General features: G+C 41.0%; 1 protein-coding gene across 2 annotated transcripts in view; it reads right to left on the bottom strand.

The window, feature by feature from the left end:
- Positions 1-13,773, bottom strand: part of LOC126295390 (RNA-binding protein 45) — a 107,425-nt gene that overhangs the window by 91,669 nt on the left and 1,983 nt on the right. For both annotated transcript variants that reach the window (XM_049987871.1, XM_049987872.1), the window contains exon 2: positions 8,518-8,632. In XM_049987871.1, the coding sequence (XP_049843828.1) occupies positions 8,518-8,632 (115 nt within the window). The remainder of the gene's footprint in view (positions 1-8,517; positions 8,633-13,773) is intronic.

The raw sequence follows: 13,773 nt of genomic DNA, 5'->3' as shown, positions 1-13,773 counted from the left end.
GATCAAAGGAGTCATCAAAGAAGGATGTGGTTGGCTGCGCATGGCAGATGAATGGCAGGCATATCTGTCGAGGAGGAAGTCACGACGGTGGGGTAGCAGTAGTTCGGCATTATCTGGGTACAGACTCTTAACCAGGGTAGTGTAAAAGATGCCAGCACCCAAAGGGATGTTACAATTATGGATAGTATTGAGATGGCATAAGAGGGACGAATGTGCAGATGCATAAACAAAGCACCCACAGTCTAGTTTCAAACAACATGAAACCAGTACAAAGGGTGGAGGGTGGTTCTATCCGCAATCCACTCAGTACCGAGGAGGACACGTAGGACATTGAGGGGCCACGTACAGTGGGCTGCCAGGTAAGATACGGAGGAGGACCAAAAGAGTTTCGTATCTAGCAGGAGCCCCAGGAATTTCATAGTTTCAACGAATGCAAGAGCAACAGAACCCAAGATGTAAAGACAATGGTTTTTTTTTTTCAGTGGATAAATGAAAGCCACTGACAATGCTCCACGAGTAGAGAGTTTCAAGACATCGCTGATGACGCCGCTCGATGACACAGGTCTATGCAGAACTGCAATAGACAGCAAAATTGTCAACAAAAACGGACCAGGAGGTGCGCAGTGGGAGACAAGCCATTACAGGGTTAATGGCAAGAGGCACACTGTTTTTCAGGACACAGGTGTCTGACAAGGCAGAACCCACACATACATTGAAAACTCACTCTTTTAAAAATTTGTGAAAGAAACTGGGCAAGTGGCCACAGACACACCACGTGTAGAGAGTATGGAGGATATCAGTCCTCCAGCAGGTGTTGTGCACTTTCTGCAAACCGAAAAACACAGCCACAGTCTGGGATTTCCACAGAAAAAAAATCATTCACGACACGGGTGGACAAAGTGAAAAGCTGGTCAACTGCAGAATGGTACAGTCAAAATCCACCCTGTGCAGTGGTAAGTAAATTGCAAGACTGGAGCCACTGCATTAGCCGGGCACGAGTCACAAATTGAATCCCCTCGCAAACACGCCTGGCGAGAGAGATGGAATGGCAGCTAGAAGGAAGCTGTTTGTCCTTACCAGGCTTGGGTATGTGTATGACTGTGGCTTTACACCGGCGTCTGTGAAACTTGCCCTCTGCCAAAATGCGGTTGTACGTACTAAATAGAAAGGGCTCACCTGCAAGAGAAAGGTGCTACAACATCTGAATGTGGGCAGCATCTGGCCCTGAGGCAGAATACCTGGCTGAAGTGAGAAAATGATCTAACTCCCTTACCGTAAAGGTGGCATTGTAACACTCACGATTTTGAGAAGACAAGGGCATCGCCTGAGCCTCCTCCACTTATTTCCAATGGAAGAATGGCAGTGTTACAGTGGGAGCAGCTCGAAATTTCTGCAAAATGGAGGCCCACGGTGTTCGACAGCAATAGGGTCCACGATGACATCGTCTGCTTCCGTCAAGCCAGAGACTGGGGAGTGCATCTTGGTCCCAGAGAGCTGTTGGAAATTGGCCGACACAATGGAAGAGGGGGTGTAACTGTTAAAAGAACTAATCAATGAAATCTAGCTAGCTTTTTAGTTATCCTGAAGAACCCGAAGACACCGTGCACGCATCTGTTCATAATCAATGCAATTTGCTGTCATAGAATGACAGTTAAATATATGGAGAGCACGTTTCTGTGAGCGAATTGTGTCACGGCACGTCTCAGTCCACAAAGGGACAAGGACATGACGTGGTAAGGAGAAAGTAGGAGAAATGGAACATTCTGTGGTGATAAGGTTAATGTCTGTAAGATATTCCATCTGGTCATCACATGTTGGGAAATTGTGTTTGTCTAAGTTGCCAGGGAGGAGTATAGCCTCCAGTCGACCTTAGTAAGCTGCGATTTGAGTGTGCACCAAGGTAGGGTAGGAGCCGACAAACGGATAGCACACGGCAAACGGTTGCTCGAAAAGATGACAGAAAGAATGGACCACTCTAAACGATGGGCAAGATGTGCAGTGCAGAAGGGAAGGTCAAAATGGAAGCAGGTGTGTGAGGAGTCTGACAGCAATGTGCATGCTTATGTGTTAAGGCACCTCTCTAACAGGTTCTGGTAGAACCTCAAATGGGGTGGTGGGTGTTACAGTCACCGAGCAGCAGAAATGAATGAGGTAGCTGCCAAATAAGGTGGAGGAATTAGGAACTGGTGACATTGAATCACAGAGGGATGTAAATGGTACAGAGGGAAAGGTCAAGTGAGGAAGGAAGAGGCGAAGTGCAACAGCTTGAAGACGGGTAGTCAGGGAGATGGGTTGCCTACGAATGTCATCCCAAATGAGCAGCACGACTCTCCCACAAGATGGAATGCCGACCTCGGGCGGAAGGTCTAAATGGACCAGGAAGAAAGGCGAAAGCTCAAAGCAGTCATGAGGATACAATTTTGTTTCCTGAAGGCACAGTCAAAGTGGACACTGTGATTCTAACAGCAGACATAAATCCTCTTTGTTGAATTGAAAATCACAAACGTCCCATTGGAACAGACACATCACGAGGAAAAAATGAAGTGGTGTCACCTCGGCAGCTGCCGAGTGCCAGCCTGCAAAGACTCGCTGCTACAGGGTACCAAAGCAGGAGGATCCTGCGCCACGAAGTCCACAGAAGTGTCGACTTACTTCTGCTGTTGGTGTGCAGAGTCCAACACAGAAAATTTGTCGGTGGTGCACACCGGCGACACAGAGGCCCACCGGGCGAAAGTATCACGTGTCGATACTGTCGAAGAGTGTCTTCCAGTCGGCAAAGGGGAATACCGTTGGACTTCTTTGAGCCCTTCTGAGTAGCAGTGTTGGTTGGCTGGAGGGTCAGAGGAAGTCTCCACGTGAGCATTCCCTCTGTCCTCTCCAGCCTGCCGGTTGTGTGGCTGGCGACACTGCCCTGTGAGGCCAGAGGTTGATAGCTCTTTGCACAGCTGGACGAGGCTTTTGTGACACTGGGGGATTCACAACCTCAGAGCTGAATTTGAAGTCTCACGTCTGTGTGCCTGTGTCTTTCACGGAGTGAGATATAGTAAGAACAGTACTCCAAGTGCCGGGCGATAGACCGCAAGGTTTGCGACTAGCCAATAACTTGTGAGCAACCGTGTAAGAAACTTTTTCCTTTATCCTGATCTTCTGGACAGCTCACTCATTGCGATACACAGGACAATCCCGAGAGGAAGCGGCACGGCCACCACTGCAGTCGATATGGTGGGGAGGAGGAGGCGGACAGTCGCCCGCCTTCATGCGTATCCCTACCACAAGTTACACGTTTGGCCAGGTGTCGATAACACATTTGAGTGTGGTCGAAGTGATGACACTGGTAGTGGCACATTGGATTCAATATGTACGGTTAGGATGCGATAGCCTCATAGCCTGCTTTGATCACTCTACCAAAGGTGAGAAAAAGAGTGCGTGTGGGCACTAAGGAGGCATCTACCTTTTTCACCATCTGATGGACGGCACATACACCCTGATCAGAGAGTTACATTCAGATTTCGGCCTCAGTCAAACTGTCGAACAGCCTAGTGCAAATAACACCACAGAAATAATTCAATGTGACGGGCCTTGACACGATGACGATAGCCGTGGAGAAGTGAAGCAGCGAGAGTTGTTGTGCTCGAGAACCGGAAGTAGTCTCCAAAAGCAAAGAGCCATTCCATAAACAATGGCAGGATTTCACAGGGCTGGCAACTGTATCAACACCTTTCTGAAGAATAAACGGATTTACCATTGCAAACGACTGACTCTTCAGTACCTGAAACCACGAGGAACTGTGGTACTGCTGAGAGGGTCTTTGAATTGTTAGCCTCATTCCGTTTATGTTTTGTAGATGTAGATTGTGAAGACAATTGGATCCTCTTGAGAAAATCCCTCACGATTGCCAGCATCTCCGACGGTACGCTCCTTCCAACTGGGGGTCACCCTTCACAAGGGAGGTGCACCTGCTTTAGGTGATTGTTCACACCTCAAGTCATTCCTCCCAAACACCTGGCAGAGGGACCAATCAGCAATTTGAGAAGGTAGCAGCTCAGGAAATCACTACTCCCTGGGCCAGGGGATACGTGCAAACCTACCTGTCGACCTGTGGCTGGGAATTACAAATTACCCTGTCACACATTACAGGTCAGACGCGGAGGGCTGCCTTCAGGAGCGCACGAGGAGGAAGAAGAAAAAAAAGAGGAGCCTCAAATGCCGAAGCGGAGGAAGGGTAAGAGAAGGTGAACAAAGAAAGGAAAAAGGAACGAAAAACAGTGGTGAGACTGTTCTTACGTCAGCTATGGACAGTGCAGATCCTAAAAAAACTACAGACATGTTCCACAAGGGAGGGGAAAAAGAACAGCAAGACGATAAACATGCAGCACAGAAGTGGAAAGATGCTGCAAAGGCTGCGGCCCTGTGGTGGATTTCTTCCCCCCTGTGTGCGCAAAAATCTTAACTGCTAATATCAACATAATTTGTAATGAACTGTTTTTAGAAGGAGAAAGCAAGGCAAATGGTATGTGTGTTGCATTAACACCACTGTTATTATTTTATTTCAATAAAACAAAACACATTGTGACAGAAATAGGCATTGTCTTGGATTTGCAAGATGATTTAAAATACCTTCACTGATTTCAGAAATCACCTCAGAAAAATGTAGGCCTCTTGAAGAAAGTGTATAAGGCGGGGAAGAGTAGTGTGAAGCAACACTATGAGTGACCACCAATAAAAAGTTCGTTCTACGTTCATTATTGCCGTTTATTAGTAAATGTGTTACGTCTCTTATTTTACAGGTATTGTGCGATTTTTCTTTTGAGAAATATTGAGTACATAGCGTACAAATCACCATCGATGCCACTATTTCCTTCTTCTTAATGTCCATACTTGATAATATATAAATCTTTTCGAAGTGGCAAAATGTACTAGAATAAATAAAGTGTCTACAAAATGCCGGTCTCTACAATGTACTTGTGGTGAGACAGTCTTATTTCCTGAAATCCATTCCCTGTGGCCTCTGGCCTGCCTAGAAGCACCACAGTGCTGGGTCCTCGGAAAAGCCACACACAAACAGACCCAGACTGCAGGCAGATCGGTGAGACTGGAGCTGATGGGCAGAGCTCACACACTAGTGGGAAACGGTGGGCTCCAGATCGGCAGGCGCAGTCCGTTAGAGATACCCACAGAAATGGCCTGCAGTTTTGGGCTGTCGTGGAAGTCCACTTGTATGGCCAACTACTGGGTGGTCAAAAAGTCAGTATAAATTTGAAAAATTAATAAACTATGGAATAATGTAGATACAGAGATAAAAATTGACACAAATGCTCTCTTCGCAAGATATACATAGGAGGGAGCAATATACTGCTCGACTCTTTGGTGAAGGTATGTTCTCGAAGTTTCGACAATAGCCCGTACCGAGCTACTGAGCGTCTCTCCTGCAGAGTCTTCCACTGGAGTTTATCCATCATCTCCGTAACGCTTTCACGATTACTAAATGATCCTGTAACTAAACGTGCTGCTCTCCATTCAATCTTCTCTATCTCTTCCATCAAACCTATCTGGCACAGATCCCACACTGCTGAGCAGTATTCAAGCAGTGGGCGAACAAGCATACTATAACCCACTTCCTTTGTTTTCGGATTGCATTTCCTTAGGAGTCTTCCAATGAATCTTAGTCTGGCATCTGCTTTACCGATGATCAACTTTATATGATCATTCCATTTTAAATCACTCCTAATGCGTACTCCCAGATAATTTATGGAATTAACTGCTTCCAGTTGCTGACCTATTTTGTAGCTAAATGCTAAGGGATCTATCTTTGTATGTATTCGCAGCACACTACACTTGCTTACATTGCGATTCAATTGCCATTCCCTGCACCGTGCGTCAATTTGTTGCAGATCCTCCTGCTTTTCAGTACAATTTTCCAACGTTACAACTTCTCGATATACCACAGCATCATTCGCAAAAAGCCTCAGTGAACTTCCGATGTCATCCATGACGTCATTTATGTATATTGTGAATAGCAACGGTCCTACGACACTCCTCTGCGTCACACCTGAAATCACTCTTACTTCGGAAGACTTCTCTCCATCGAGAATGACATGCTGTGTTCTGTTATCAAGGAACTCTTCAGCCCAATCACACAATTGGTTTGATAGTCCATATGCTCTTACTTTGTTCATTTAACGACTGTGGGGAACTGTATAAGACACCTAGCAGAAGTCGAGAAACACGGTATATACCTGTGAAGCCGTGTCTGTGGCCCTCTGAGCCTCGTGGACGAATAGCGCGAGCTGGGTTTCACACGACCGTCTTTTTCGAAACCCGTGCTGATTCCTACAGAGTAGATTTCTAGTCTCCAGAAAAGTCATTATACTCACATGACGTGAACAATGGCTACAGATGCACAGATGAACAGCCGGATAACTGTTGAGCAAATGACTGTCCAGATCAACCCATAAGCTACCAACAGTGTCTCCCTAATAACCATTTAGTGAACACTGCTGTGTACAGGTCTTACTTTACGTATGTGGTAAGTGTCTTACTATGTTCCCTTAGAAAATGAGCAAAGATGTATAAAGGGCTTCGTAACCTATGGAACATTTTTCTTCTGCAATGTTATTCTCCTGCCTGTTACTTAAAAATGAACAGTAATTATATGAGGGCAAGTCAATTATTACCCATAATTTAGTTATATTTTTATTTATTTTGATAGTACTGTCATTTTACGTTGATGATGCATGCTTTGTTTATTTGTCGTTATATCTTTGTAATTTTCAAGCTGCTAGGTTAGTTTCGTTATCGCTGCCGTACTGTTAATCACGGCTGCTCAGCTGTCTATTTGCACCAGAGAAGAGTTTTTTGTGGTCGGAAGGCGTATCAGGGACCAGTTTCATCAAACACTTTTGGTACGGTGCAGGAACAGTGTTTTGCCACAATGAAGTGTGGATTGAAAAATTCCGAAATGGTCGCAAAGTGTTATGCACGATGAAGGAGCCAGATGACTGTTTACCGCCACAAATGAAGAAACTTTTGAGTGCTCACGTGAAATGATTCTCTTAGACGATTAACTATTGACGAAGTGGATCATCGTCAGCAAATTAGTCACGGTTCTGCCTATGAAATCATCTACAACAGACTTGGGTTTTATAAAGTTCGTGCAAGAAGGATCGCAAAACAACTCACACAATTGCATAAACCAACACGCTTTGACATCTGCAAAAAACGATTGGGTCGCTATGGTAACGAAGGGGACAACTTTTTAGACAGGATCACTGCTGGTGATGAAACACTGATCCATCATTACGAGCAGGAGAGTAAACGGCAGAGTATGGAATGGAAATACCCAAATTCGCCGTGCAAGAAAAAGTTCAAGACCCAACTGTCCGCAGGAAAACTGATGCTTACAGTTTTTTGGGACACACAAGGTCCAGTTCTGGAACATCATGTGGAAAGGGAAACAACATTAAACAGTGTACATTACAGTGAGATGCTTACTGCCAGGCTAAAGCCCGCAATTCGAAGCAAACACCGAAGATTGCTCTCAAAAGGTGTTGTGATGTTGCACAATGTCCTTTTGCATATTACTGCCCACACTGCTGAAACGCTCCAGAATCTCAAATTTGAAGTAGTGGATCATCCTCCATATAGTCCCGATCTTGCCCCCTTCTGACTATCACTTGTTTGATCCACTCAAACAGGCATTAAGGGGCAACTGATTTGCCTCTGACTAACAGTGAAAGAAGCGGTGCATTCCTGGCTCACAGTTCTACCAAGAGCCTTCTTTTATGAGGGCATCAGGAAGCTTGTACAACGATGGACGAAGTGCGTTGAAACATAAGGAGACTATGTCAAAAAATGATGTTCTTGTAAGTTTCCTATTTGATTACAAAATTCTATAACTACTTTGCGGATAATAATTGACTTATCCTCATAGCAAAATTAAACTTTCCTGTGTTTAATTAAGGTTTTATTCAAAAACTGCTGATTTGTAACATGAAACAAAGGAAAGTTGTAGTGCAAATTATGGAAACAATACACATATCATATAGTGCTAGAAAACATAAATGCCTAATAATTGCTCCAATATATGACTGCACCTACATAAAACATGTTTCTGTTATTCAAAAACAACTTTCACTAATAATAATAATAATAATAATAATAATAATAATAATAAACCCCTGATGATGAACATTCGACCAGGTACAAAATAACAACAATAATCATGTATGTTTTTTATGTTTATGCATGTAAAGTATATGTAAATTGAATCACAGGCAGGCTCGATGAAGAGACTTTCACACATAATAGCTTTCATGCAAAGACTTCTTTAGCAAAGATTTGTTGATTTACAGGGTTTGTTATGTTTGCTTCACAGGTATGAACATCCATCATCTGTGCCTCCCTGTTCTCTCTGCTGATACACTTGTTCATAATGAAGGTGCTCTTTCTTCAGGACTGGAGCACTAGTGAGATGAAATACTACATAGCATGGCATGACATGAACATCTTTATCATTACCTGTGGGCGATCATCACTTTGAGTGGCCTGGGGTGGCTGGCAATACACCGACCGTTCATCTCCTCCAGCGCTAGTGCTGCCTCAGAAGTTTTGGAGAATTTGATATATGTGACACCTGTAAGCAAACCAGAAACGGTACATAAATGTAAAGCTAGTGCACCTCCTTCCTGGCATCCTATCTGGTGTCAACAGGGAAGTTTCGACCCTTGCGCAGGATCAGCTTCACTTTCCCTTCAGTAAAAATTTTAAATACTTGTATATCCAAAACTTCCAGTCAGATCTGAACCAACAACTCGATATTTTAACCATGTATTTTAGTTTCACTTACTCTACCAAGGATATGGCTCCAGTGGTGGGATTGATTATGAAACCATCTATACAATGAGGAATCAAACTTTTCAGCCATTCACCCTGGTTTGTGTATTATAGTAATAATAATAATAATAATAATAATAATAATAATAAGTAAAGAGCAACTGATAATAGATGCAGAGGTAAAAATAAACAAAGGTCACTACACTACGCATACATTGATTACCGAAAAGCTTTTGTTAGTGTACCCCACTCATGGTTACTGCAAATATTGGAAAGATACAAAGTAGATCCTAAATTGACACAGTTCTTAAACATAGTAATGAAAAATTGGAAAACCACACTCAATATCCAAACAAATTCAAATAATATCACATCACAGCCAATACAGATTAAGCGTGGTATATACCAAGGAGACTCATTAAGTCCTTTCTGGTTCTGCCTTACTCTGAACCCACTATCCAACATGCTAAATAATACAAATTATGGATACAATATTACTGGAACATACCCACACAAACTCACACATTTGCTATACATGGATGATCTAAAACTACTGACAGCAACATATCAACAACTCAACCAATTACTAAAGATAACAGAAGTATTCAGCAATGATATAAATATGGCTTTTGGAACAGACAAATGTAGGAAAAATAGCATAGTCAAGGGAAAACACACTAAACAAGAAGATTACATATTGGATAACCACAGCGACTGCATAGAAGCGATGGAAAAAACAGATGCCTATAAATATCTAGGATACAGACAAAAAATTGGAACAGATAACGCAAATACTAAAGAAGAACTAAAAGAAAAATATAGACAAAGACTAACAAAAATACTGAAAACAAAACTGACAGCAAGAAACAAAACAAAAGCTATAAATACCTATGCTATATCAATATTGACCTACTCATTTGGAGTAGTGAAATGGAGTAACACAGACCTAGAAGCACTCAATACACTTACACGATCACAATGCCACAAATATAGAATACAGCACATACATTCTGCAACAGAAGGATTTACATTAAGCAGAAAGGAAGGAGGAAGGGGATTTATCGACATAAAAAACCTACATTATGGACAGGTAGACAATTTACGAAAATTCTTATAGAACGAGCAGAAACTAGCAAAATACACAAAGCAATCACTCATATAAATACACTGGCTAGACTGTTACAATTTCATAACCAATTCTACAACCCTTTAGATCACATAACATCAACAGATACGAAGAAAGTAAATTGGAAAAAGAAAACACTACATGGCAAGCACCCGTATCATCTAACACAGCAACACATCGATCAAGACGCATCCAACACATGGCTAAGAAAAGGAAATATATACAGTGAGATGGAAAGATTCATGATTGCAATACAGGATCAAACAATAAACACCAGATATTACAGCAAGCATATTATTAAAGATCCCAATACCACAACAGATAAATGCAGACTTTGCAAACAACAAATAGAAACAGTAGATCACATCACAAGCGGATGTACAACACTAGCAAACACAGAATACCCCTGAAAACATGACAATGTAGCAAAAAAATACATCAACAACTTGCCATACAGCATAAACTAATAAAACACGTTCCCACATACAAGTATGCACCACAAAGTGTACTGGAGAATGATGAATACAAATTATACTGGAACAGAACCATTATAACAGATAAAACAACACCACATAACAAACCTAAGATCATACTCACCAATAAAAAGAAGAAATTAACACAACTAATCGAAATATCCATACGCAATACAACAAATATACAAAAGAAAACAGGAGAAAAAACTGAAAAATACATCCAACTGGCTGAGGAAGTCAAGGATTTGTGGCATCAGGATAAAGTTGACATTATACCAATTATACTATCAACTACAGGAGTCTTACCACACAATATCCACCAGTACATCAATGCAATACAGCTACATCCACACTTGTATATACAACTACAGAAAAGTTTAATTATTGATACATGTTCAATTACCCGAAAGTTCCTAAATGCAATATAACATATACCATACAGTTAAAAGGAAGTCATGCTTGATCAAGGTCTGCGTCACTTTCCATTTTTAACCAGACAATGTCTGAGACAGAAAAGAGAAATAATAATAATAATAATAATTTCAAACTTTCGTGTGGTGCTTTACGTATCTAAAATGGAAATGATGTACGGACTCCTTGCGTAGTGTGATGGTTATAGTACAGGCCTCATACGCAGTAGGTTGTGGATTTGGATCTCGCAAGATGCTTTGAAATTTCTTTATTTTCAAATCTTTATTGAAATGACTTTGATCATTATTTGTATTCAATTAATTGGTTAAAAAGCAATTTTTTAATTTGTATTGTTTGCACATCATTTTAATCATGTATTAACTTTTTGAACTACTCTTTTTTTCTTCCTATAATTTTTTTTAAGCTTAGAATCTTTATGCATGTATTTTTAATTCTATCCAAGTAGTAACATTGATTTAATGTCTTTCACTTCATCATCCTGTATTTTCATCCATGTTATATCCTTCATTATTTCTATACCTCATTTTTCTTCAAATTTGTTTTACTTATAATCTCTTCTTTTGTTTAAATCTTCATTTCCATTATTCTGTCTTTTGTGCAATAAGAATTTCCATTTTAAATATTTGTCTGACAATTACCATTGAAGAAAATGTGCATTTTCTAATGAAAATTGCATTTTTGACAGCACTGCACAGTCAATATAAATACGCTACTTTGTCTTTTGGTTTTTAAGTGATATACCAGCATTTCCAAATGTTTAAATATCATGAAAGTTAAATAAAAGTAATTAAACTCCTGTGCACAAAGATTCCAACTGGAACAAGAATGATGGGAAGAAAAAATGAGAGCAACTGAAAAAGTTAAAATAGTGACTGAGACATTGTAACAAAGGAATATAAATAAAAATTTTGAAAGCACTTGGTGAGATCCAAACCCACAACATCTTTTGCAAGAGGCTTGCACTATAACCATTACACTACACAGTCAGCCTGCACAAAATTTCTTTTTTTAAAGCATCATGTGAAATTCTAAAAAATTTGCACTGTTTACTCATTCATGACAGCCTACCTGTATTGTACGATAAATGGCACCATGACATTGGTAAGTAACAATTGATCATCATTACCAGTTAGAAATAACAAGGCACATTCAAGCATCAGCTTAAACAAATGGTTTCATTACTGGCTTCAATTTATTACCAAATCATCATCATATCATCTGTTTAGAAAACTCAGCAGAATAAATACTAGGAAACAAAATTATAAATAAAAATAACTTTTATACACAAGTATACATATTGCAATACACAACATAGTACCCTGTCAGGTGAACAGGCCAGGAGAAAATATAATTGTGCTTTCTTTGATTGTTGGACCTGAAGGTGACAGTTGATAGAATAAAATTGGTAACACTTAAATATAAATCATAATTCTTTTAAACAGGCTTCTTGTGCATTTATATTTAACCTATGCCAACTGTAGAATAATTTTATACTCCTTTTCACGCTGCAAAGGGTTTCTCTCACAAGAAATTATATATTGTGTATATTTTTAATCAACCATTAATTTAAAATTAACTGACAGTTAACTGTAGCATTCAGCACCAACAATCAGAATGCACACGTTTACATTGTGTGAGCCTCCTCGGGACTTCAGCTGACAAGCGACCGATCCCACCCGTTGACTGTGACCCGTGACGTAAGGCTGATGTAGTGTGTGACACCACAACGGTGCGGAATTTATTTTGTGAGAGTGGCGTGTTTGTAGGTGTCGTTTTGATGTGATTGGTGGTGCTCCCTAGTGGTGTGTTTACGTGTTGTGCGTTAGGTGATGTTTTTGGTTTAGTTTGCATGTGTGACGTGTTTGTAGGTGGCATATTGTTGCGGTCAGTGGGTCTCTCTTGTGGTGTATTTATGGGTAGCGTGGTATGTGGTATATGGGGTTCATTTGCATGGTAGCATTGCACATGTGTGGAGCATTGCATGTGTGTGGTATTGGTAGTGACTGCTTTCAGCGGAATATTTTTCAGTGAGTTAACGATTTTAGTTTTGTTATGTCATGTGTGAATTTTGGTAATTTTTTTTTTTTTTTTTTTTTTTTTTTTTTCCGCCTGGATATGACTGACTGTCAACAGTTTTTGGTTGTTAGCAATGATGGGAGACAGTGTGTTGTCTCTAATAAAATTTCTTCAACTATTCAGATTTTTGGATGAAGTCTTATAGTTTTAAGGATAAAAAGTCAAGGGAAGTGTTCGATTCCAATTTTGTAGGTTTGTGTTTTTTGAGGTAGTGCTGATTGTGGACATGGTTGTAGCTTTGGGTTTTATGATTTGGTATCAGTAGCTTCTGTTGACCTATATAGGTCAAGGAAAGTGTTCGATTCCAACGTGTGGTTGTGACTGTTCTGGTATCGGGAGTTGCTGTTGAGCTATATAGGTCAGGTGAAGTGTTCGATTCTAATTTGTGGGATCAGGAACTGCTGTTGAGCTATATAGATCAAGGGAAGTGTTATTTGTGGGATTGGGAGCTGATGTTGAGCTATATAGATCAAGGGAAGTGTCCGATTCCAGAGGATCTTGTGTTTAGTGGTATTTGGGGAGTTGTGTGTTCTCAGCTTTCTTCGTCGTTTTGTGTGGTTTGGTACGGCAGTGTTCTCTAGATTTGTTTATATTTACTTTGTCCCAACCCAAAAAACCCCAACTTCCCATGCTTGTCCTGTTAGTTTCATTAGGTTTTTTGTGGAATGTGTGTGTGTGTGTGTGTGTGTGTGTGTGTGTGTGTGTGTGTGTGGGCGCGCGCGCAAGAGAGAGAGAGAGAGAGAGAGAGAGAGAGAGAGAGAGAGAGAGAGAGAGAGAGAGAGAGAGAGAGACTCTGTGTGTGTGTGTGTGGGGGGGGGGGGGGTGTATAAATGT

Source organism: Schistocerca gregaria, chromosome 11, assembly GCF_023897955.1.
Source record: "Schistocerca gregaria isolate iqSchGreg1 chromosome 11, iqSchGreg1.2, whole genome shotgun sequence".
NCBI classification, from domain to species: Eukaryota; Metazoa; Arthropoda; class Insecta; order Orthoptera; family Acrididae; genus Schistocerca; species Schistocerca gregaria.
The sequence above is the reverse complement of the archived record's forward strand: the minus strand, read 5'-3'. Positions and strand labels throughout refer to the sequence as shown.